Below are 24,072 nucleotides of genomic sequence, written 5' to 3'. Positions count from 1 at the left end.
AGAATTTGAGATTAGTGTTTAATTGTAAGATCCTTCTGAAAATAACATTTCTTTAAAAATATTAAATTATTTCCTAAAAGGAAAATTATAATATAGATAAATCATTTTATTATATCAATAATTATTTTGTACCAATAAAGTTTATTAACAGGATGAATATTAGTTAATATTAAAAAACTGACTACATGGGAGGGAAAAAAAATCTTCCCCTTATCTCACAAATTGGATCCTGGCATTCTGCTTTGAGCAGAATTTTATTAGGTAAATAAATATTTTATATTACATCAATGTTTGCATGCATTTTATTCAAATTTAATGGATAAAATAATTATTTGGGTTTAAAGGGTTTATTTTGCTGGTGAGAAATGGATTACAATTAAACATGGCATACATGAAATATGAAATTATCTTTAATGATATTGTTTTCTTCACAGAGCATGCATCAGTCTTATGTGATTGCATAATTAACATTTGGTTCTCCTATAAAGCATCGTAATTATACTTTATTTAGTCTCTTTACCTACAGTTATGATGTACTTTAAGTTAACTCACTTTCCAAATATTTGGATTCCTGACTCTTTAGAACATATCCCACATACACTGATGAGCATGCATATGATTCCAAATGTCTTTATGTCTAACAGAGTAATAGGGACGCCTGGGTGGCTCAGCGGTTTAGTGCCTGCTTTTGGCCCAGGGTGTGATCCTGGAGTCCTGGGATCGAGTCTTGCATCAGGTTCCCCACGTGGAGCTTGCTTCTCCCTCTGCCTATGTCTCTCTCTCTCTCTCTCTCTCTCTCTGGGTCTCTCATGAATAAATAAATAAAATCTTCTAAAAAAAATATGTCTAACACAGTAATAGATACCAGAGAAAATTTATTAAAATACAATATATTTATAAGTCATAGTTCCTGCAAACATGAGACTGTTACTCAAGCTCAGATATTGACAAATTAAGGCCCCCAGACTAACTCAGCTTCCTGACTCTTCTATAAGTAGAGTTTTATTTGAATATAGTCAAACCTTTTGATTCACATATTGTTTTATGGTTGCCTTTGTGCTATAGTAGCAAAGTAGGATAGCTACTATGAAAGGCATAAGGCCTGCAAAGGTGAAAATATTTACTGTCTGGCCTTTTACAGAAAAAGAAAAAAGAAACAAAATGCCTATCTTTGGTTTATCAGTATATATAGACATAAAATCTCTGAATATAAGTCACGGATAATTAGAAACCAGGACAGTAAACAATACATTGCTTAATGCCTTGTGTAGTTAATAATTAAAACTAATATTCAGTGATGGAAGAAGTCAGCATTTGCTACCTTCTGTTAGAATGTATTAGAAACTGTTTTGTGGAAGAAAAATGACTGAAAGAGACTCATGAAGAAAGGTTAAGATGTTGGCGATGAAATTCTATGAGGGAAGTATACCATGTGGAAGTGGAAAAGGACAAAATATAGATATTCAGAGAACAATGAGGAGCTGATTTGAGCATGTGGATCATGTGTATGCAGAAGAAAAGCAGGCATAGAGTCTGGAAGAGTGGTGTCTTAGAGTGATGGGTGTATTCTGAGCAGTACTACGCAGCACCAGTTACAAGGCCACTCACCTTTGAGTTCATTCAAAGGTGACGAAACAAATTATGTTGGAAGAGGAAAGGTAAAAATGGAGAGAAGGAAACATATATTAGGGAAACTCAGATAATAATTGATAACTCATTAAATATGGTAGTGAAAGAGAAGTGAAAAAAATGTTCTGAAATTAAAGTTTAGTGAGTTTGGAAAGCTGAGAACGTCTTTAACCAAAATAAACATAATGAATCAGGATAAAACAAAATAAACAAACAAAAAACACCTAGAGGTTAAAGAGCAGAAGATAAACCGCCCTGGCCAGTGCCAAAGAATCATGGGGGAATTGGTAGGAGGTAAGATTGAGATTCTGTGAGGTAGATAGTGGGAAGCCAAACAAAATTTTTCAGCAAGGCAGCTATAAGATTAGAAGTCTGTGTTTTAGAAGGATGAATGTATGGGATGGAGAGAAAGTAGAATTTTTCCCATCTCTTGGATACAAATAAATGGGCTGGGGTAGCCCAGGTGGCTCAGCGGTTTAGCGCCACCTTCAGCCCAGGGCCTGATCCTGGAGACCCGGGATGGAGTCCCGTGTCAGGCTCCCTGCAAGGAGCCTGCTTCTCCCTCTGCCTCTCTCTCTCTCTCTCTCTCTTTCTCTCTGTATGTCTCTCATGAATAAATAAATAAAATCTTTTTTTTAAAAAAATAGGTTGGCCTTGGTCTTATAGGAGTTTACAGTGTGTGTATTGATATTGGATTCTGCAGTAGTATTTCTTATAAAATAGCTAATTGCTTTATATCAGGTGTTGGCAAACCTTTTCTGTAAAGAGCCAGATGATAATTTTAGGGCTTTGTGGACCGTAGGATCTCTGCTGAAACTGCTCAACTCTGCTGTTGTTGTGTAAAAGCAGCCATAAACAATGAGTAAACTAATGAGTACGGCTATGTTATAATAAAAGTTTATTTACAAAAACAAGCAGTGGATTATATTTGGCTCTGGGGAAACTATTTGCTAATACCTGCTTTAAAATATTAAAATGTGAGTTTGTGAATCGAATTTCTTAATTTGGTAAGTTGATGTCTGTTTGATTGTGTGACTAGAAAGAAGCTAAAAATATTTGACCACATTATTTCAAATAGACTAGAGATAAAAATGGAAAGTAAAAAGTCTTTTGCATTTTGCATACTGAGGAAGCACAAAGTACTGTGAATATTATATTATAATGTTATCATTAATAGAGATGGGCTGCAAAGCCAACGTAATTTGTTACTTTATTGTGCATTTAGAAAGTAAACATTTTATTTTTACTTTTAAAAATATTTTATCAGGGCACCTGGGTGTCTCAGTGGTCAAGCATCTGCCTTCAGCCCAGGGCGTGATCTTGGTGGAGGTCCTGAGATTGAGTCCTGCATCGGGCTACCTGTGGGGAGCCTGCTTCTGTCTCTGCCCATCTCTCTGCCTCTCTCTCTGTGTCTCTCATGAATGAATGAATGTCTTTTAAAAAATATATTTTATCACAATTATAGAATATTGAGAAGAACTAGTATGATTCTAAGCCTAAAATAGTGATGTTCAAAGTGAAATCCAAGTCCTATCATTGAGCTGTCTCGGAATATGCTTTTAATTTCCTTGAGAGGAATAGCATTTCCTATGTCAGTACTTTTAAACAAATTTCTCCTTCCTTTTCCTCTTCCACCCTTTACTCTTCTATTTTTTTTTCTTTTTTTCTTATTTTATCTCATCCTCTATTCTTTGTCTCAAGTGTTAAAAATTTGGACTTTTACTACTACAACTAAGTCATCTTGACTCTAGTTATATAATGGTTCTCAAACAGTGTCTCTTGATTCCATCTTCTCTCCTACAATACCTTTCCTCCTACAATACTTTTTAACAGTCTTTACATCTGCTCCCTTGCTTCTCTAATTTGCAATTCTTTAGGGAATTTAATGTAACAGACAAATTTAAAAGGGAAGAAAATGAAATACATGGCACTTACTCCCTGTGATAGAGGGACTTGTACTCCTAAAGAATTTCTAGACTTAGGTTTCCATGCTTTTCTAATAATTTTGGTTCTTACATGATTTTTTTAATTGAAATAAATTAGCATATAATATATGAGTTTCAGCCGCATATTGTAATTTCTGTATTTGTATATACTACAAAGCAATCACTACCATAAGCCTAGTTTCCATCCATCACCATACTTTGAGACTTATCACCCATTTTGCCTACCCTCTCAACTTCTTTCTCTTCTGATAATCAATAATTTCTTTGAGTTCATTTTTTTCTTCTGTTTTTCTTGTTTTTAGATTTCATATATAAGTGAAATCATATGGTATTTTTTTCCCTATCTGACTTACTTTATCTAGCAAAATACCCTAAAGGTCCATCCATGTGGTCACAAATAGCAATTTCCTTTTTCATGGCTGAGTAGTACTCTATTATATCTATATTTATGTCTATATCTATATACCACACCTTTCTATTGATTCATCCATTGATTGACACTTAGATTATTTCCATATCTTGGCAATCATAAATAATGCTGCAGTGAACTTGGAATGCATATTTCCCTTTGAATTGGTGTTTTTGTTTTCTTTGGGTAAATACTCAGAAGCAGAATTGTTGAATTGTGTTAGTTCTGTTTTGAATTTTTTGAGGAATTTCCATATGGGTTTCCATAGTGGCTTCACCAGTCTACATTGCCATCAGCAGCATGTGACTGTTCCTTTTCTCCATATCCTCTCCAACACATGTTACTTCTCATCTCTTTGATAAAAGCCATTTTAGCAGATGAGAGATGATAATCTCATTATTGCTTTGATTTGCATTTACCTGATAAGTAATGATGTTGAGCATCTTTTCATATGCCTATCAGCCATTTCTATGTCTTCTCTGGAAAAATGTCTATTTTGGTCCTCTCTCCATTTTTTAATGAGGTTATTTCTTTTGTTGTTGTTAAATTATATGAGTTCTTTATGTACCTTGGATATTAGCTCCTATATATATGATGTGCATATATCTTCTTCTATTCAGAATATTGCTTTTTCTTTTGTTGATAATTTCCTTTGCTGTATAGAAGTTTTTTAAGTTTGGTATAGTCTCATTTGTTTATTTTTGCTTTTGTTTCACTTGCCTTTGGAGTTGGACCAAAACAAAACAGAACAAAATAAAAACAAAAACAAAACAGAAAAACATTACTAAGACTAATGTCAAGGCGCTTACCATCTATGTTTTCTTTCAAGAATTTTATGGTTTCAGGCCTTAGATTCAAGTCTTTAATCGATTTTGAATTAATTTTTGTGGGTAAGATAGCAATCTAGTTTCATTCTTTCACAAGTGGTTGTCCAGTTTTCCCAATTACATTTATTGAAAAGATTGCCCTTTTCCTATTGTATATTTTTTACTACTTTATCATTAATTAATGGAGCATATATGTCTGGGTTTATTTCTGGGCCCTATACTGTGTTCCATTGATATATATCAATGCCAAATACTATACCCATTTTGATTAATATATCGAAATCAGAGAGCGTACCTACAGATTTGGTCTTTCTCCAGATTACTTTGGCTATTCATGTGTGGTTTTTTTTTGTTTTGTTTTGTTTTGTTTTTTTTTGTGGTTCTATACGCATTTTAGCATTATTTATCTTAGTTTTGTGAAAAATGCCTTTAGGATTTAGAAAGAGCTTTCACTGAATCTGTAGATGGCTTTTGATAATATGGATATTTTGACAAAACTATTCTTCCAGTCCATAAGAATGATACATTTTTCCATATATTTGTGTCTTCACTTTCTTATATCAGTGTCTTGTAGTTTCGGGTGTATAAGTCATCTCCTTAAATTTATTTCTAGATATCTTTCAATGTAATTGTAAATAGGTTTGGTTTCTTAATTTCTCTTGCTGACAGTTCATTATTAGTGTATAAAAATGCAACATATTTCTGTATATTGACTTTGTGTCCTGCAACTTTACTGAATTCATTTATTAGTTTTAACAGTTTGTGTGCATGTGGAGTGTTTAGGGTTTTTCATACATAGTAGTATGTCACCTGTGAATGGTGACAGTTTTAAAACTCTTTTTTTTAAGTTGGATGCCTTTTATTTTTTTTTCTTTCCTAATTGCTAAGACTTGAAGGTTCAGTACTGTGTTTAATAAAAGTGTCTAGAGTTGACATTATTGTATTGTTACTGATTTAGGGTTACTGATTTAGGGGAAAAACATTTAGCTCTTTACTGTTGAATATTATGTTAGCTATAGATTTGTCATGTAAGGCCCTTGTTATACTGAGATACATTCCCTTTATACCCACTTTGTTGAGATTTTATCATAAATGAATGTTGAATTTTGTCAACTGTGTTTTTCTGCATTTATTGAGTTGATCATATGAGTTTTAGTCTTCATTGTGTTAAAGCAGTATATCACTTTCATTGGATTATGAATGTTGAACCATTCTTGTACCACTGGGGATGACTACGAGTTGGTCATGGTACATAATCTTTTAATGCATTGTTGAATTCTGTTTCTTAATATTCTATTGAGTATTTCTACATGGATGTTCGTCAGATATATCAGCCTATAATTTTATTTATTTTGTGGTATTCTTTTCTAATTTTGCCAGCAGAGTGATGCTGGTCTTTTAAAATGAGTGTGGAAACATTTGCTTCTCTTCAATTTTTTGAAAAAGTTTGAGAAGTGTAGCTATTAATCTTTATATATTTGTTAGAATTTACCAGTGAAAACATCTGGTCCTGGATTTGTGTTTGTTTGGAGGTTTTTGATTACTGATTCAATCTCTGAGCTTATAATCAATCTATTCATATTTTCTATTCCTTCATAATTCAGTCTTGGAAGGTTGTATGTTCTTAAGAATTTATTCATTTCTTCCAGATTATCTAATTCTGTGGTATATAATTGTTCATTGAAGGTTTTCTTTTATAATCCTTTGTTACTCTCTAAAATCAGATATAACATCTCTTTCATTTTTTTATTTCATTTATTTGAGGCACCATCTCTTCTTGTTCAGTTCAAGTAAAGGATTATAAATTTTACTTATTTTCTCAAGGAACTATCTTTATTTTCCTTGATTATTTATTTTGTCTGTTTAGTCTCTATTTAATATATTTATACATTTATCTTTAGTATTCCCTTCATTCTACTAAATTTGGGCATTATTTGTTCTTATTTTTTCTTTTCTTTTCTTTTCTTTTTTTTTTCTTTTTTTTTTTTAATTCCTTTAGGAGTAGAGTTAGGTTGCTGATTTGAGATTTTTCATATTTCTTCAGGTTACCTGTATTGCTAAAGACTTCCCTTGTAAAAACAATTTTTGCTGCATCTCACAGATTTTGGCCTCTTGTATTTCACTTTTGATTTGTCTCCAGGTATTTTCTTTACTTTGTTGATTTTATCATTGACCCATTGATTTTTTTTGTCAGTATGTTGTTTAATCTCTATATAATTGTGATTTTTTCCACTTTATTCCCTGTAATGGATTTCTAGTTTTATACTGTTGTAGTCAAAAAAGATATTGATATGATTTCTGTTTTTGTGAATTTATTGAGAATTGTTTTGTGATGTAACATATTATCTCTCCTGGAGAATGTTCCATGTGCCCTTGAAAAGAATATGTATTCTGCTGTTTTTGAATGGAATGTTCTGTATTTATTTGACTCCAGCTGGTCCACTGTGTCATTTAAGGCCAATGTTGTCTTATTGATTTTCTGTCTGGACATCTATCCATTGATGTAAGTAGCATATTAAAATCCCCTACTATTATTGTATTTCTGTCCATTTCTCTCTTTCTATTAATATCTCTCAGTCTATTAGTATCTGCTTTATGTATTTAAGTATTCCTTCATTGGGTGTATAAATACTTACATACAAATGTTATACTTCTTGCTGAACTGATCATTATGTAATGCCCTTGTCTTTCATATAGCTTGTTTTGAAGTTTATTTTGTCTGATATAAGTATAAACTTTACCAGATTTCTTTTTATTTTCCATTTTCATGGAATATCTTTTTTATCCCTTCACTTTTAGTCTGTGTGTGTCCTTAGATCTGATATGAGTTTCTTACAGGCAATATATGCATGAGTTTTGGGTTTTGTTTGTTTGTTTTTGCACATTCAGCCACTCTCTGTCTTTTGATTGGAGAACTAGTCCTTTTACATTTAAAGAATTATTGATAGGTATGTACTTTTTGACATTTTGTTCATTGTTTTCTGTCCATTTTTGGAGTTTGCCTCTGTTCCTTTTTTCTTTTGCTCTCTTCCCTTGTGGTTTGGTGTTTTTCACTAGTGTATCTACTATAGATTGTTGATTTGTGGTTCCCGTGAGGTCCACATACAGCACCATATATTTATAAATAGATAGGGATACATAGACATACACACATAATACATTCTATTTTAAGTTGATAGCATCTTGAGTTTAAACACATTCTAAAAATTATATATTTATTACCCTCCCCTACCATGTGTTCTATTCTTAATGTCACATTTTACAGTTTTTTTTATTTTGTGTATCCCTTAACTAATTATTATAGCTATACTTAATCTTAGTACTTTTGTCTTTTAACCTTCATATTAGATTTATAAATGGTTAATCCATTACCTTTAATAAATATTTACATATATCAATGAGATTTATACTTTCATCTGCTTTCTTGTTATTAGTTATTCCCTTTTCTTCTTAACTTAAAGAAGTCTCTAACATTTTTTATAAGGCCATTTTGGGTTTTTTTTTTTTTTCATTCAAATATTTTTGCATTTTGCTTGCCTGGAAAACTATTTTTCTTCAATTCCAAATAATAACTTTACCAGGTAAAGTAGTTTTGACTGGAAGTTTTGTGTTTTGTTTTGCTTTGCTCTGTTTTGTTTTCTCCTTTAAACAATCTGAACATGATATCCCATTCCTTCCTGGCCTATAAACTTTCTGCTGATAAATCTACTGATAGCCAAGGTTCCTCTTTATGTATGAATTTGTTTTTCTATGGCCGCTTTTAAGGTTCTCTCTTTTCTTTAACTATTGACATTTTAATTATAATGCATCTTGGTTTCAATCCCTTTGTATTTATTTTATGTGGAACTCTGTGCTTCCTAGAACAGAATGTCTATTCTGTATTTTTTTTCCCCTAGATTATGGAAGTTTTCAATCATTCTTTCTGTTTTTTAAATTTTTTTTAATTACAATTATTTAAGATACAGTTTAATATTATTTTCAGGTGTAAAATCTAACTATTCATTGATTACATACAACACCCAGCACTCATCACAACTGTCTTCCTTAATACCCCACCTATTCTACTGCTATCCTCCCCACTAGTAACCCTCAGTTTATTCTATATAGTTAAGAGTCTGTTTTCTGGTTTGCCTTCCTTCTCCCCCCACCCCCCACCAGCGTGCATCTGTATTGTTTCTTAAATTCCCCATATGAGTAAAATCATATGATTTTTGCCTTTTCTCTGACTGACTTAATTTTGCTTAGCATAATATTCTCTAGCTCCATCCACATAGTTGCAGATAGTAAGATTTCATTCTTTGTTATAGCTGAGTAATATTCAATTTTGTGAATATACCACATCTTCTTTATCCATTTATCACTCAACGGACATTTGGACTCTTTCCATAATTTGGCTATTGTTGATAATGCTGCTGAAAGCATTATGGTACATGTATCCCTTCAAATTAGTATTATTGTATCCTTTGAGTAAATATCTAGTGGTGCAATTCCTGGATTGTAGAATAGTTTTATTTTTAACTTTTTGAGGAACCTCCAAACTGTTTTCTAGAGTGACTGCAGCAGTTGGCATCTCACCAAAAGAGCAAGAGAGTTCCCCTTTCTGCACGTCCTTGCCAATACCGCTGTTTTGTTGTTAATTTTAGCCATTCTGACAGGTATAAGGTGATATCACATTGTAGTTTTGATTTGCATTTCTCTGATAATCAGTGATGTTGAGCATCTTTTCATGTCTGTTAGCCATCTGTATGTCTTCCATGGGAAAAAATGTCTGTTCATGTCTTCTGCTGATTTTTTAACTGGACTATTTGATTTTTGGATGTTGAGTTTTTTAAGTTCTTCTTCTGTTCTTCCTTTTTTTTTTTTTTTTTTTTTTTTTGGCCACAAAATGTGCTTTTAACCTAGGTTCTTTCTTTCTTTGTTATTTTTTTTTTATTGGAGTTCAATTTGCCAAAATAAATAACATAACACCCAGTGCTCATCCCATCAAGTGACACCCTCAGTGCCCATCACCCAGTCACCCCATGCCCCTGCCTACCTCCCTTTCCACTACCCCTTGTTTGTTTCCCAGAATTAGGAGTCTCTCATGTTCTGTCTCCATCTCTGATATTTCCCACTCATTTTCTCTCCTTTCCCCTTTATTACCTTTCACTATTTTTTATATTCCCCGAATGAATGAGACCTTATAATGTTTGTCCTTCTCCGATTGATTTACTTCACTCAGCATAATACCCTCCAGGTCCAATCACGTTAAAGCAAATGGTGGGTATTTCTTGTTTCCAATGGCTCAGTAACATTCCATTGTATACATAGACGACATCTTCTTTATCCATTCATCTGTCGATGGGCACCGAGGCTCCTTCCACAGTTTGGCTATTGTGGACATTGCTGCTATAAACATCAGGGTGCAGGTGTTCTGGCATTTCACTGCATCTGTATCTTTGGGGTAAATCCCCAGCAGTGCAATTGCTAGGTGTAGGGTAGCTCTATTTTTAACTCTTTGAGGAACCTCCACAGTTTTCCAGAGTGGCTGCACCAGTTCACATTCCCACCAACAGTGCAAGAGGGTTCTCCTTTCTCCACATCCTTTCCAACACTTGTGGTTTCCTGTCTTGTTAATTTTCACCATTCTCACTGGTTTGAGGTGGTATCTCATTGTGGTTTTGATTCATATTTCCCTGATAGCAAAGGATGCAGAGCATTTTCTCATGTGCTTGTTGGCTATGGGTATGTCTTCTTTGGTGAAATTTCTTTCTGTTCATTTCCTTTGCCCATTTCATGATTGGATATTTTGTTTCTTTGCTGTTGAGTTTAGTAAGTTCTTTATGGATCTCGGATACTAGCCCTTTATCTGGTAGGTCATTTGCAAATATCGTTTCCCATTCTGTAGGTTGTCTTTTAGTTTTGTTGACTGTTTCTTTTGCTGTGCAGAAGATTTTTCTCTTGATTAAGTCCCAATAATTTATTTTTGCTTTGCTTTCCCTTGCCCTCTAGATCTATCTTGCAAGAAGTTGTTGTGGCCAAGTTCAAAAAGGGTGTTGCCTGTGTTCTCCTCTAGGATTTTGATGGATTATTATCTCACATTTAGATCTTTCATCCATTTTAAGTTTATCTTTATGTAGGGTGTGAGTGATCTAGTTTCATTCTTCTGTACATGGCTGTTCAATTTTCCCAGCACCATTTATTGAAGAGACTGTCCTTTTTCCAGTGGATAGTCTTTCCTGCTTTGTCGAATCTTAGTTGACCATAGAGTTGAGGGCCCATTTCTGGGTTCTCTATTCTGTTCCACAGACCTATGTGTCTCTTTTTGTGCCAGTACCACACTGTCTTGATGATCACAGCTTTGTGGTACAACCTGAAATCGTAGTGTGATGCCACCGGCTCTGGTTTTCTTTTTCAATATTCCTCTGACTATTCAGGGTCTTTTCTGATTCCACAAAAATCTTAAGATGATTTCTTCCAACTCTCTGAAGAAAGTCCATGGTATTTTGATAGGGATCGCATCAAATGTGTAAATTGTTCTGGGTAGCATTGACATTTTCACAATATTAATTCTTCCAATCCATGAGCATGGAATATTTTTCCATCTCTTTGTGTCTTCCTCAATTTCTTTAAGAACTGTTCTATAACTGTTAGGGTATAAATCCTTTACCTCTTTGGTTAGGTTTATCCCTAGGTGTCTTATGCTTTGGGGTGCAATTGAAAATAGGATTGACTCCTTAATTTCTCTTTCTTCAGTCTCATTGTTAGGGTATAGAAATGTCACTGATTTATGAGCATTGATTTTGTATCCTTCCACACTGAAAAATTGCTGTATGAGTTCTAACAATCTTGGGGTGGAGGCTTTTGGGTTTTCTATGTACAGTATCATGTCATCTGCAAAGAGGGAGAGTCTGACTTCTTCTTTGCCAGTTTGAATGCCTTTTATTTATTTTTGTTGTCTGATTGCTGAGGCTAGGACTTCCAGTACTATGTTGAATAGCAGTGGTGAGAGTGGACATCCCTGCCATGATCCTGACCTAAGGGGAAAGGCTCCCAGTGTTTCCCCATTGGGAATATTTGCTGTGGGCTTTTTGTAGATGGCTTTTAAGATGATGAGTAATGTTCCCTCTATCCCTACACTCTGAGGAGTTTTGATCAGGAATGGATGCTGTATTTTGTCAAATGCTTTCTCTGAATCTATTGAGAGGATCATATGGTTCTTGTATTTTCTCTTGTTGATATGATCTATCACATTGATTGCTTTACAAGTGTTGAACCAGCCTTGCAACCTGGGGATAAATCCCACTTGGTCATGGTGAATAATCTTCTTAATGTACTGTTGGATCCTATTGGCTAGTATCTTGTTGAGAAGTTTTGCATCCGTGTTCAACAGGGATATTGTCTATAATTCTCCTTTTTGGTGGGGTCTTTGTCTGGCTTTGGAATTAATGTGATGCTGGCATCACAGAACGAGTTTGAAAGTATTCCATCCCTTTCTTTCTTTTGGAACAGCTTTAGTAGAAGAGGTATTGTTTCTTCTTTAAACATTTGATAGAATTCCCCTGGGAAGCCATCTGGCCCTGGACTTTTGTGTTTTGGGAGGTTTTTGATGACTGCTTCAATTTCCTCCCTGGTTATTGGCCTGTTCAGGTTTTGTATTTCTTCCTGCTCCACTCTTAGTAATTTGTGGTTTTCCAGAAATGCATCCATTTCTTTTAGATTGCCTAATTTATTGGCATATAGCTGCTCATAATATGCTTTTAAAATCATTTTATTTCTTTGGTATTGGTTGTGATCTCTCCTTTTTCATTCGTGATTTTATTAATTTGAGTCTTTTCTCTGTTTTTAATAAGGCTGGCTAATGGTTTATCTAATTAATTCTTTCAAAGTGCCAACTCCTGGTTTTATTGATCTGTTCCACAGTTCTTTTGGTCTCTATTTCATTGAGTTCTGCTCCAATCTTTAATAACTCTCTTCTGCTTGGTGTAGGTTTTATTTGTTGTTCTTTCTCCAGCTCCTTTAGGTGCAAGGTTAGCTTGTGTATTTGAGTCTTTCCAGTATTTGATGGATGCTTGTATTGCGATGTATTTCCCCCTTAGGAGTGCTTTTGCTGCATCCCAAAGATTTTGGATGGTTGTATCTTCATTCTCATTAGTTTCCATGAATCTTTTTAATTCTTCTCTAATTTCCTGGTTGGCCCTTTCATCTTTTAGCAGGATGGTCTTTAATTTCCAGGTGTTTGGGTTTCTTCCATATTTGTTATTGTGATTGAGTTCAAGTTTCAAGGCATTGTGGTCTGAAAATATGCAGGGCACAATCCCAATATTTTGGTATCTGTTAAGACCTGATATGTGACCCAGTATGTGGTCTATTCTGGAGAAAGTCCCATGTGTGCTTGAGAAGAATGTGTATTCAGTTGAGTTTGGATGTAAAGTTCTGTAAATATCTGTGAAATCCATCTGGTCCAGTGTATCATTTAAATCTCTTGTTTCTTTGGAGATGTAGGGCTTAGAAGATCTGTCATTGGCAGAAAGTACCGTGTTGAAGTCTCCTACTATTAGTGTATTATTATCTAAGTATGTCTTAACTTTGGTTATTAATTGATTGATATACTTGGCAGCTCTCACATTAGGGGCATAAATATTCATGATTGCTAGGCCCTCTTGTTGGATAGACCTTTTAAGTATGATACAGTGTCCCTCTTCATCTCTTACTACAGTCTTTGGGAAAAGCTTTATCTGATATGAAGATTGCTACCCCTGCTTTCTTTTGAGGACCATTTGAATGATAACTGGTTCTCCACCCCTTCATTTTCAGACTGGAAGTGTCCTTAGGTGTAAAATGAGTCTCCTGTAGGTAGAAAATAGACGGGTCTTGCTTTTTTATCCAGTCTAAAACTTGTGTCTGATTGTTAATGATCATTAAACCCATTCACATTCAGAGTTACTATTGAAAGATATGAACTTAGTGTCCTAATAATACCTATTCAGTCCCTGTTTTTATGGCTTATTTCTTAGGGCATCCTCTTTGTTTTACGGAGTCCCCCTTAATATTTCTTGTAAAACTGGTTTGGTGGTCACATATTCTTTCAGTTTCCGTCTGTTTTGGAAGCTTTTTATCTCTCCTTCTATTCTGAATGAGAGCCTTGCTGCATAAACTATTCTTGGCTGCATGTTCTTCTCATTTAGGACCCTGAATATATCCTGCCAGCCCTTTCTGGCCTGCCAGGTCTCCGTGGAGAGGTCTGCTGTTAATTTAATATTTCTCCTCATATAAGTTAGGGATCTCTTGTCTCTTGCTGCTTTAAGGATTTTCTCTTTATCTTTGGAATTTGTAAGTTTCATCATTAAATGTCAAGGTGTTGAACGGTTTTTACTGATTTTGGAGGGGGACCTCTCTATCTCCTGGGTCTGAATGCCTGTTTCCCTCCACAAGTTAGGGAAATTCTCAGCTCTGATTTGTTCAAATACGCTTTCTGGTCCTTTGTCCCTTTCAGCGCCCTCTGGAACCCCAATTCAATGTAGATTTTTCCTTCTGAGGCTGTCATTTATTTCCCTTAACTTTTCCTCATGGTCTTTTAATCGTTTTTCTCTTTTTTCCTCAGCTTCCTTCCTTTCATCAACTTGTCTTCTATGTCACTCACTCTTTCTTCTACCTCATTAACCCTCATTGTTAGGACCTCCTGTTTGGATTGCATCTCATTTAATTGATTTTTAATTTCGGCCTGATTAGATCTAAATTCTGCAGTCATGAAGTCTCTTGAATCCTTTATGCTTTTTCCCAGAGCCACCAGCAGCTATTAATTGTGCTTCTGAATTGGCTTTGTGACATCGAATTGTAATCCAAATTCTGTAACTCTGTGGGAGAGAGTACTCTAATTCTTTCTTTTGGGTGAATTCTTTGTAATCATTTTGCTCAGTGCAGAGTGGCTAAAAACGAGTTGTACTGGGAAAAAAAGAAGAAAAAAAAAAAGAGAAAAAAAGAAAGAAAAACAAACAAACAAAAAAATCAAGGAGAGGTACCCTCTGGCTCTATACACTGTAAATCCCTCGACTTCCCCTGGAGCTTTCCAGCACTGTTCCGTCAAGAACTTGCTCTTCCCTTCTCCTTCCAGCTGGTCTTCTAGGGGAGGGGCCTTCTGTGCTGATTCTCAGGTGTGCGCACCTGAGGGAGCTGCACCGTCCCCTGCCAGGTGCACGGCTCAGTGGAAGCTGTTTATCTGTGAGGCCCCTGCTCCCTGGAGGCCCCACTCCGTCCCAGGCCCCGGGTGACACCAGGAGCAGCCCCCCGGAGGCGGCCGGGTCTCGGGGCCTGGATCCGCTCCTTGCGGGAACCCCCAGGGCCTCCCCGTCCGCAGGCGCTCAGGTGCTCCCGGGCGGGGCCGCTGACCTGCGCAGCTCGGGGGCGCCCGGGGCAGGAGCGGCCTTGCAGTCCCGGGCCCTCCCCGCCTCCGCCTCCGCCTGCCCAGGTGGGGGGCACGGGGGGGGCGTGTCCCCCTGGGATCGCTCCTGGGAGCCCCCGAAGGCAGCAGGGTGCAGCCCCCTCCCCGGGGCCCCCGCCCCACCCCCGGCTTCCTTCCCGGGGGCTGGGCCTGCCTGTCCCCAGGCTCTCCCCGCCCCTCAGCCCGGCTCCCCGGGGGCCTCCCCCACTGGATTGTTGTTTATTTTTTCTCCACCTTCCTACCTTGTTAGAAGCGCAGACCCTTCTCTGGAGCGGTCCAGGTGTGCTCTCTTTACATCTCAGGTGGAGTTTGTAGGTGTTCAGGATGGTTTGAAAGTTATCCAGGTAAGTTGTGAGGACAGGTGACTTGGAGACCCTCCTCTTCCAACATCTTGCCCCACCCCCAGAGTTTTATAAGTTCTTTATATACTTTGGATACTAACCCTTTGTCAGATGTATCATTTACAAATATCTTCTCCCATTCAGAAAATTGCCTTCTATTTTTGTTGATTGTTTATCTTGCTGAAGTCCAATAGTTTATTTTTGATTTTATTTCCCTTGCTACTGGACACATATCTCATAAGATGTTGCTATGGTTGATGCCAAAGAGGTTACTCTCTGTGTTCTCCCCTAGGATTTTGATATTATTCAGTCTCAAACTTAAGTCTTTCATCCATCTTGCATTTATTTATGTGTATGGTATCAGAAAGTGATCCAGTTTCATTCTTCTGCATGTTGCTGTCCAGATTTCCCCAATACCATTTGTTGAAGATACTGCCTTTTTCCCATTGGGGCTTTTTTTTTTTTCTTTTTCAAAGATTAATTGACCAAATAGTGTGAGTCCATTTCTGGATTTTCTATTACGTTCCATCAATCTATGTGTCTATTTTGCCCTGATGCCATACTGTCTTGATCAGTCATTATTTCTTTAAATAAATTATCTACCACCTTTCTTTCTTCTGCATCTGTGACCCCCTTAATGCGTATATTATTCTGTCTGATGTTGTCCAGCAGGTCTCTTAAGCTATCTTCACTATTATTATTATTATTATTATTATTATTATTATTATTATGTGTGTTTTGTTTTGTTTTTTCTTTTTGCTCCATGGACTGGATGATTTCCACTGCCTGTCTCCCAGGTTGCTGATCCATTCTTCTACTTTAGTTTGTTGTTGAACCTCTCTATTGTTTTTCCTTTCAGCTATTGTAATATATTGGACTGTAATCTTTTGGCTTCTTTCTGGTACTTTCATATGTTTTCTGTCCCTTTGTTCAAGTCCTCGTTGTGTTCATCCATTCTTCTCCAGAGATTGGTGAACATCTTTATGAACATGACTTTGATCTGATAGACTCCTCATCTCTGCTTCATTAAGGTCTTCTGAGGCTTTCTTTGTCTTATTCTTTCATTTGGAACCTATTCCCCTGTCTCTTCATTTTGCTTGATTTTCTGTTTTTGTTTTTATGCATTAGGTGAAACAGCTACCTCTCTCAGTCTAGAAGGAGTAGACTTGTGTAGCAGATATCATTCAAACTTTTTTAGCCTTTGTTTCTCAGATTTTTGTGATTGTCTAAATAGCCTAATTTATTTTTCATAGGTCTGGTTGTTTTGGGTATGCCAAGATCTGTCAGTGTTCCAAAGGGAGGGATTTTAGATAGTGCATAGTTTTAGGCTAATTGTAAGCCAGATCATCAAACAGATTTAAGATTTGTAGATACAGCATACAGTCTTATGGGTTCATAATCATAAACCATGCTGACTTTCAAACTCAAGAGATTTGGGCAATAATTTAAAAAAATATATAGCTTTAGACATGTACAGTTTCTTGTTGGGACATATCAGCAAGCCATTGGAAGAGCAAAAGAGAGCACTAATATATGGTGTTTCTCTACTTAGGTTCCCAGGGGCACCTGTGACCTCTGAATGTCCTTAGGCTGAAGTTCCAAGACAAGAAAATAGCCATTTTTCACACAAATACTGGGGGAGTATTTCAGTCCATTGTTTATGCAATACCCTGGGGGTTGTAGCCTGCCAAAGTCTGTTTTTCCAAATGTTGCAGACCTATAAGGCCCAGAAATATAATCCACCACCACCCCCAGCCAAGAGAGCCAGATGCTCAAGGGGTGTCTCCTGTGAGAGCTGCACATGCATGCCAGCTGTGGTTAGACAGACAGTGGGTATAGTACATGAAGGTGGAGTGCTTGGCTGGCCAACTAGAGCTGGGCAGGCTGTGGCAATGGTGTGTATGGTCATTGTACTCTGACTAAAGCTAGCAGTGAGGGTGTGGGGAACTTTCTCTGCAACCATGTCTCTGCCTTTCCTACCTGTCTCAGTGTGGCCCTTTTTCTTTTTTCCTTCTTTGCTCTAGAAGTGCTGGTTAGCTAGCTTTCAGGTCCTTTTCATAGGGAATTGTTCTATATATATATGGCTATAGATCTGTTGTGTTCATGAAAGGAGGTGAGTTTAGGATCCTTTTATGCCATCATCTTAAAATCTCTCCTTAATTGATTTTCTTAGGAAAATATTTCTGAGTCTTTCCTTTGATTTATTTATTTTTAAGCAAATGCAAAGACATGGATTATTTTTATTGCCTTGGCAGGGACAATGCTAAATACTGGCAAAAACCACATTGTGTATCAAGTACAGTTAATTTCTCATATCCTCTACAATTTTATTATAGCCCATTGATTTTTAGTCTTTGTGCCATAAAACTCTAGAGGACTCACATTAACTACTCTGAACAATAGGTCCACTTGTTAGGAAAATAAAATAGGTTGAGAAGTAAAATATTGCTGGTGAGATCAGAAGTTGTAACACTTTTCTGTCTTTAATTTAGTATCCTTAATCTACTAGATAAGTTCTATAAAAATAAGATTTAAGAGAATAGTTACTGATCAACTGAGATTAAAATTTTATCTAAAAGTCATAATGATAGAACACAAAGCACAGAAGAATAATAGAATGACATTGACCTGCAAAATTTAATATTCCATTCTAAATTTGAATATATTAAAACTTATTTATACACTACAGTTTAGTAAGTGTGTAAGTAAAGGAAACTTTAGCTAGTTAATACAGAAAAAAAAATGAAAAGGTAAATGTCTAAATAATGAAGGAAGTTAAGCATTTCTTCACTTAGGTCTCTGATTTGATAAAGAGCATATGACCTGAAGGAAGGATATGAATGTAACAACACTAGTTTCCTAGGGAAACACTAAAGAGGGTGTGCTAAGGCAAGAAGGGAGTTCAGATGGTAGGTTAGGAAAGTAATGACAGCCATTGATACACTCAATTTCTAGAAATTTAATTTTTTTTTTAAAGATTTTATTTATTTATTTATTCATGAGAATACAGAGAGGAGAGAGAGAGAGAGAGAGAGAGAGAGAGAGGCAGAGAGGCAGAGACACAGGCAGAGGGAGAAGCAGACTCCATGCAGGGAGCCTGACGTGGGACTCGATCCAGGGTCTCCAGGATCAGGCCCTGGGCTGAAGGCAGCACTAAACCGCTGAGCCACCCGGGCTGCCCAAATTTAATGATTATTCAATTTTTTTTCTCAGACAAAATCCTTAAAAAAAACAAAAACAAAAACAAAACAAACAAAAAAAAAAAAAAACAAAGTTTACTTCTAAGGCAATAGAATGCATATATTTCAATTTAGAGAAAATTGAGGGAGGTAACCTAGTTGTCTTTGAGGAGGAAAATGTTTTTATTAATGTAATTGTGTGTATGATTGTCTATTATTGTCATATTAATCACCCCAGTAAAAGGTGCTATCTAGGGAACTTCACTTTAAATCATTAAGTGAATAACCCTTGTCAATCTCAGAGGTTCCCTAATATATATTTTTCTTTTTCACTGTTAATGTTTCACTGTGTGTTTACAGCTCCCAATCCTTGTGCAGCTAATGACGGCAAAGGCCCCTGCTCTCACATGTGTCTGATCAATCATAATAGGAGTGCTGCTTGTGCATGCCCCCACTTGATGAAGCTTTCCTCAGACAAGAAGACCTGCTATGGTAAATTTCTCGAAGTTCTTACCTAAAATTCAAATCAAATTCTCTTAAATTGTATTAGCATTAAGATTTTCCTCAAAGCAAAGCAGAAGAGATTTTTAATGTCCTTAAAAACATTTGAGATAGTGCTATTTCCAGATGCTATTGATGATTCATCTACTTTTGGCAAGACTGACAAATTCTTTAATATGTGATATGCTGCATTTTACTACTTATTACCTTATTCATTTTTTTTTCTTGCCACTCTCTTATTTGGTGTGTTAGCAGAATTTATCTCTACAAAACAGGGAGATTTGTAAGTGAAAGTGCATTTTCAAAAAGTGATGATGTAGGTAACCCATGTAACAAAGAGGTACTTAACAGTTTTAATCTCCTCCTGCTCTTCTAAAGTTATTTTCATATCATTTTATAGGGGATTGTCCATTTGAAGGGAGGAAAAATGAAGTAAAATATATAATGTTGAAATATTTCTTGAATATACTTAAACAGCATATTTAAACTAGCAAAAGTGATAATGAAATTTGTGAATAAAATAAGACTTTTTTTCTGTTTTGTTTTAATTTTGAATGATTTTATTTGCAGAGCAATTACTTTTAAAGGCAAAGAAGAAGGTGCTCACAAAATCTTAACTCAGGAAAGTTGGGACACGTTGATTTAATTAGTTATATATACTCTTAACATATCACAACAATAATAATTCCAGAGAGCAATGAAATAACAGAATATCTGTGCTTCTATTTCTGTTTAGTCTCCTATTTTACAAACTCAGTTCAAAAAAGTGCCTATGGGAAATAAAAAGGATGCAATGCCTCACAATGTTACTTACTACAGATGTATAAATATTTATAATAAAGCATGCTTTAACATTATTTCAACCTCAATTTGATAAGGAAAACATAAACATGATTTTCAAATCCATGTTTAATTTTATTCAAAGATAATATAAAAATAATATAAAAATATTCTTCTTTTTTTAAAGACTGATTGATTTGACAGAGAGAAAGAGAGAGAGCACAAGCAGGGGGAGTAGCAGTCAGAGGGAGAAGCAGGCTCTCTACTGAGCAGGGAGTCCAATTAGGAGTTCAATCCCAGAACCTTAGGATCATAACCTGAGACAAAAGCAGATACTTAACCAACTGAGCCACCCAGGCACCCCAATAAAATGTTCTTAGATTCCTCCAAAAATCATTTAATGCAATGCATTATTGTTACAATTATGTACAAAGAATAAGTATGGTTGTTTGACATCTGTGGGGTTCTGTTTTAGCAATTCTTGAAAATCCTAAGGTCAAATCACCGAGAATTTCATGGTATTTTTAACTAAAGAAAAATAATGACTTAAGAATTCTAACTTGTTTTATATTTGTTTCTTAAGTATTTTAAATTAAGTAATAGATATATCACCCATGCCCATCAAAACTTGATTATGATTTTCTGGTCTTAAAATTCTGTTAAATCATGAACAAGTAATGTTTTAGAATTTCAAGACTGCTTCAAACTTGCCAAATTTATAAAGGAAAAACATTTATTGCTATTTCTTTTCTAGAAATGAAAAAATTTCTTCTATATGCAAGGCGTTCTGAAATCAGAGGAGTGGATATTGATAATCCATATTTTAACTTTATCACGGCCTTTACGGTCCCTGATATTGATGATGTTACTGTGATAGACTTTGATGCATCTGAAGAACGTTTATACTGGACAGATATTAAAACACAAACCATTAAACGGGCTTTTATTAATGGAACTGGATTGGAAACTGTTATTTCAAGAGGTAAGAGTTTTGCACATTTCAACTTAAAAAATGTTATTCAATTTGTAATAATCACAAGTCTGTTTTGTGTTCTTTTTTATTATCCACTTCTATGTTGTTAATTGAAAGTTGGAATTGATTATTCAGAGATTTAATAATATGCTATGTCTTTACAATTGTAGAATGCTATAATTATGTTGCACATAGTCGTTTGATAACTAAAAATTTCATTTCAAAAGAAGAAAAAAATTTAAAAGGGATATCCTTAAAATTTATGGACTTCTAAACAAACATATTTGAAGACTCTTTTTTGCTGATGGGGTGATGGGGGAATAGTAATTTGTGCATACAGAAAATATAGGATACTGGAAAGGACTGATTTTCTCCTCTCACTCAAACTTATTATCAACTTCTTTTTGCATAAATTTCTACAGAACTAGACTACACAAATAAGACAGGGAACTTATTTCTGTCTACCTCTTGACCTAGCATGTCGAATCATAGGTTATTGGTAAATGTCATTAAAGTAATCCTTTTTTTTTAAAGTAACTTTCCCCAAAGTAGAAAATATGGTCGAAGTAAAGTGAGACATATATGCAAATGCAGTAGTTGAACTTTAAATATTTAGCATTGAATTATCCTAGCCTTTGTTTGAAACTTGGTGTATTGTGATTTCTGGGTCAGTTGTTGTTACTGTTGTTATCAGTGGCTTAGTGTATCTTCATTGAATATCTGCTTTTTTCCATGATTGCAAAACCAAACAAGACTGTTTCAATTCAATTCCATGCTTCATAAGCATGAAAGAGTGATTTGGAAGAGGATAGAAGAAAGGGTGATCAGTAATCCATACAGATATATCACACTCTCATGCTTTGAAGCATACTAAAATTTTTAAATCAGACCTTATTTGAGGAATGATCAATCTCTTAATGAAAGCAATAAGAAGTGCAGGTTTTGAATTCACAGATTTTCAAGAGTTTCTACATATCATACTTATAAAGCTGGATTGAGTATCACTAGTAGATCTGAGAGCCTTTGACCACTAAAGTGCTCTTTTATTTATGCTAGCTCTTTACTCATCTAAGTTTAGTACTATTAAAGCAACTTGAATGAATTGGTTAGAAGCTTGTTCAAATATTTATTTCAAACTTGCTGTAAGAGAAGAACCTTTATAAAAAGGCGAATGCAAAGATCTCCTCTTTGTTCAGGATGTTTTACAGAGGGGAGGAAAAAATGGATAATCATTGTTAGACTAGGTAATGGTTATTAAACATCTTAAAATATCAGTTAAAGGACATTAGGTGCCTTCTAAGACTGACAGGTGATCTCCTCATAAGAAATTCATCAAAGTGTAACAGAAAATTGTTTAAGCATTTTATCATGAATTCTGAAATCCTTACGAAAAGGCTTTGTGAATTACATGAAGTAAGAGATATTATACCTCTAAAAAATGTGAGGAACAATTTTCTGTCTATAATTATAGATTGGTATCTAATAGTTATTTGATAAATTTGTCTTTGAGAAAATCACAAAGACTTATTCTCATTTAAGGGACTCTGTTTATAACTATTAACCAAAAATTGAGCAATGGTATTTTCTTTCTTTCCTAAGTTATAATACCAGTTATAATAACAGTTAATACATATGTTCATTAGGATAAATAATCATTAATTCAATCATTTTTACAAATATTGGAATATTTTATATAAGACATTGAAGGAGAAGCAATATTGGCTGAATAGCATGGAGCACAAAACAAGAGGCACACACTATACAAGCTGATGGAGATAAATAAATAGAAACTAAATCTAGCTTTTATAAGCCTTTATAAGTTGTTGATTTTTATGTTAGTACTGAAACTAATGAGAACCAAGGAAGTCTTTTAAGGTGCGGGGGGAGCTATATGGTTAGGTTTGCCTTTGGAAAATATTATTCTAGCTTTTAGGTTTAGTAGAGAATTGAAGAGGTCTGAGGTGGAGGGGTAGGTGAGCCACGGACTCTGGGAGACCAACTCATTGACTGGTATAGTGGTTTTAGTAAGATGTGATAGAAACCTGGACTAGAAAGAAAAAAAACAGAGATAGAGAAATGAGAAAGGATTATAGAAATATAAAAGAGTGAAAATATAAAGGAACTTAATTAATTGGATATGAAGGTTGAGAAATAGGCATTGTCAAAGATAAGTCCTTCATTTCTGGCTACCCTACAAGTTGAATGATGTTGCCTTTTCCTTTTCCTTTCTTCCAGGGTGAAACCTTGTTAAGGACTGATTTATCTTTCCATTAATAGAAAGCTTGAGATGAACTTTTGACAGTTCAGCTTGTGAGCTCATCAAAGTATCTCAAATCCTGCCAGTAATTGTACTTTATTTTATCCTTTCATCTTTTAGATTCCCTGTGAGCATCTGTCTGACCTTTCTCTTATTTCTTATGTTGGCCTCTACATATTCTCACTTTGCTGTACTTCCTCTACTGGACTTTTTCTTGAGAGAGTCTTTCTTTCCTTATCTTACTTAGCCTAAGTCTAATGTAAAACTTGCTTCTAAAATCAGTCTCTACATTTGTCTAATGCCACATACAGACCATTTTCTGAGAAAACTCTGAAGCTTTGTGGGACAAGCCTTCATAAAGGGTTTGAGAAATAATTCACCTGCCTTGCTGTTCTCTGTATCCAAATATACTAAGCTGTCCTTAATTTATGTACTACCAACACAAGCTATTTGTTACATGACTTGTACAAAGTACACTTCATTATAAGCATAAATACTAACACATGACTACAGATGCATTCATTGTATAAATTAACAAATATTTATTATTATATGTATATTTGCCTCTTTCACAAAAAACAAAAATATTTTATTCTAAGAAAAAAACATTTTTTTTAAGATTTATTTATTTGAGAGACACACAGAGAAAGAGGCAGAGACACAGACAGAGGAAGAAGCAGGCTCCATGCAGACAGCCTGACGTGGGACTCGATCCGGGGACTCCAGGATCATGCCCTAGGCTGAAGGCAGCGCTAAACTGCCAAGCCACCTGGGCTGCCCAATAACTAACAATTCATGGCAATGTTCTTG

At 35.3% G+C, this 24,072-nt stretch overlaps 1 protein-coding gene across 10 annotated transcripts in view; it reads left to right on the top strand.

Moving 5' to 3' along the window:
• The window catches only part of LRP1B (LDL receptor related protein 1B), a 1,828,472-nt gene that overhangs the window by 1,239,424 nt on the left and 564,976 nt on the right, over window positions 1–24,072 (top strand). For all 10 annotated transcript variants that reach the window (XM_077861563.1, XM_077861564.1, XM_077861559.1 and 7 more), the window contains 2 exons: window positions 19,112–19,243; window positions 20,787–21,014. In XM_077861563.1, the coding sequence (XP_077717689.1) occupies window positions 19,112–19,243; window positions 20,787–21,014 (360 nt within the window). The remainder of the gene's footprint in view (window positions 1–19,111; window positions 19,244–20,786; window positions 21,015–24,072) is intronic.

The sequence above is a fragment of the Canis aureus genome, chromosome 20 (assembly GCF_053574225.1).
Source record: "Canis aureus isolate CA01 chromosome 20, VMU_Caureus_v.1.0, whole genome shotgun sequence".
In the NCBI taxonomy this organism is placed as follows: Eukaryota; Metazoa; Chordata; class Mammalia; order Carnivora; family Canidae; genus Canis; species Canis aureus.
The sequence above is the reverse complement of the archived record's forward strand: the minus strand, read 5'-3'. Positions and strand labels throughout refer to the sequence as shown.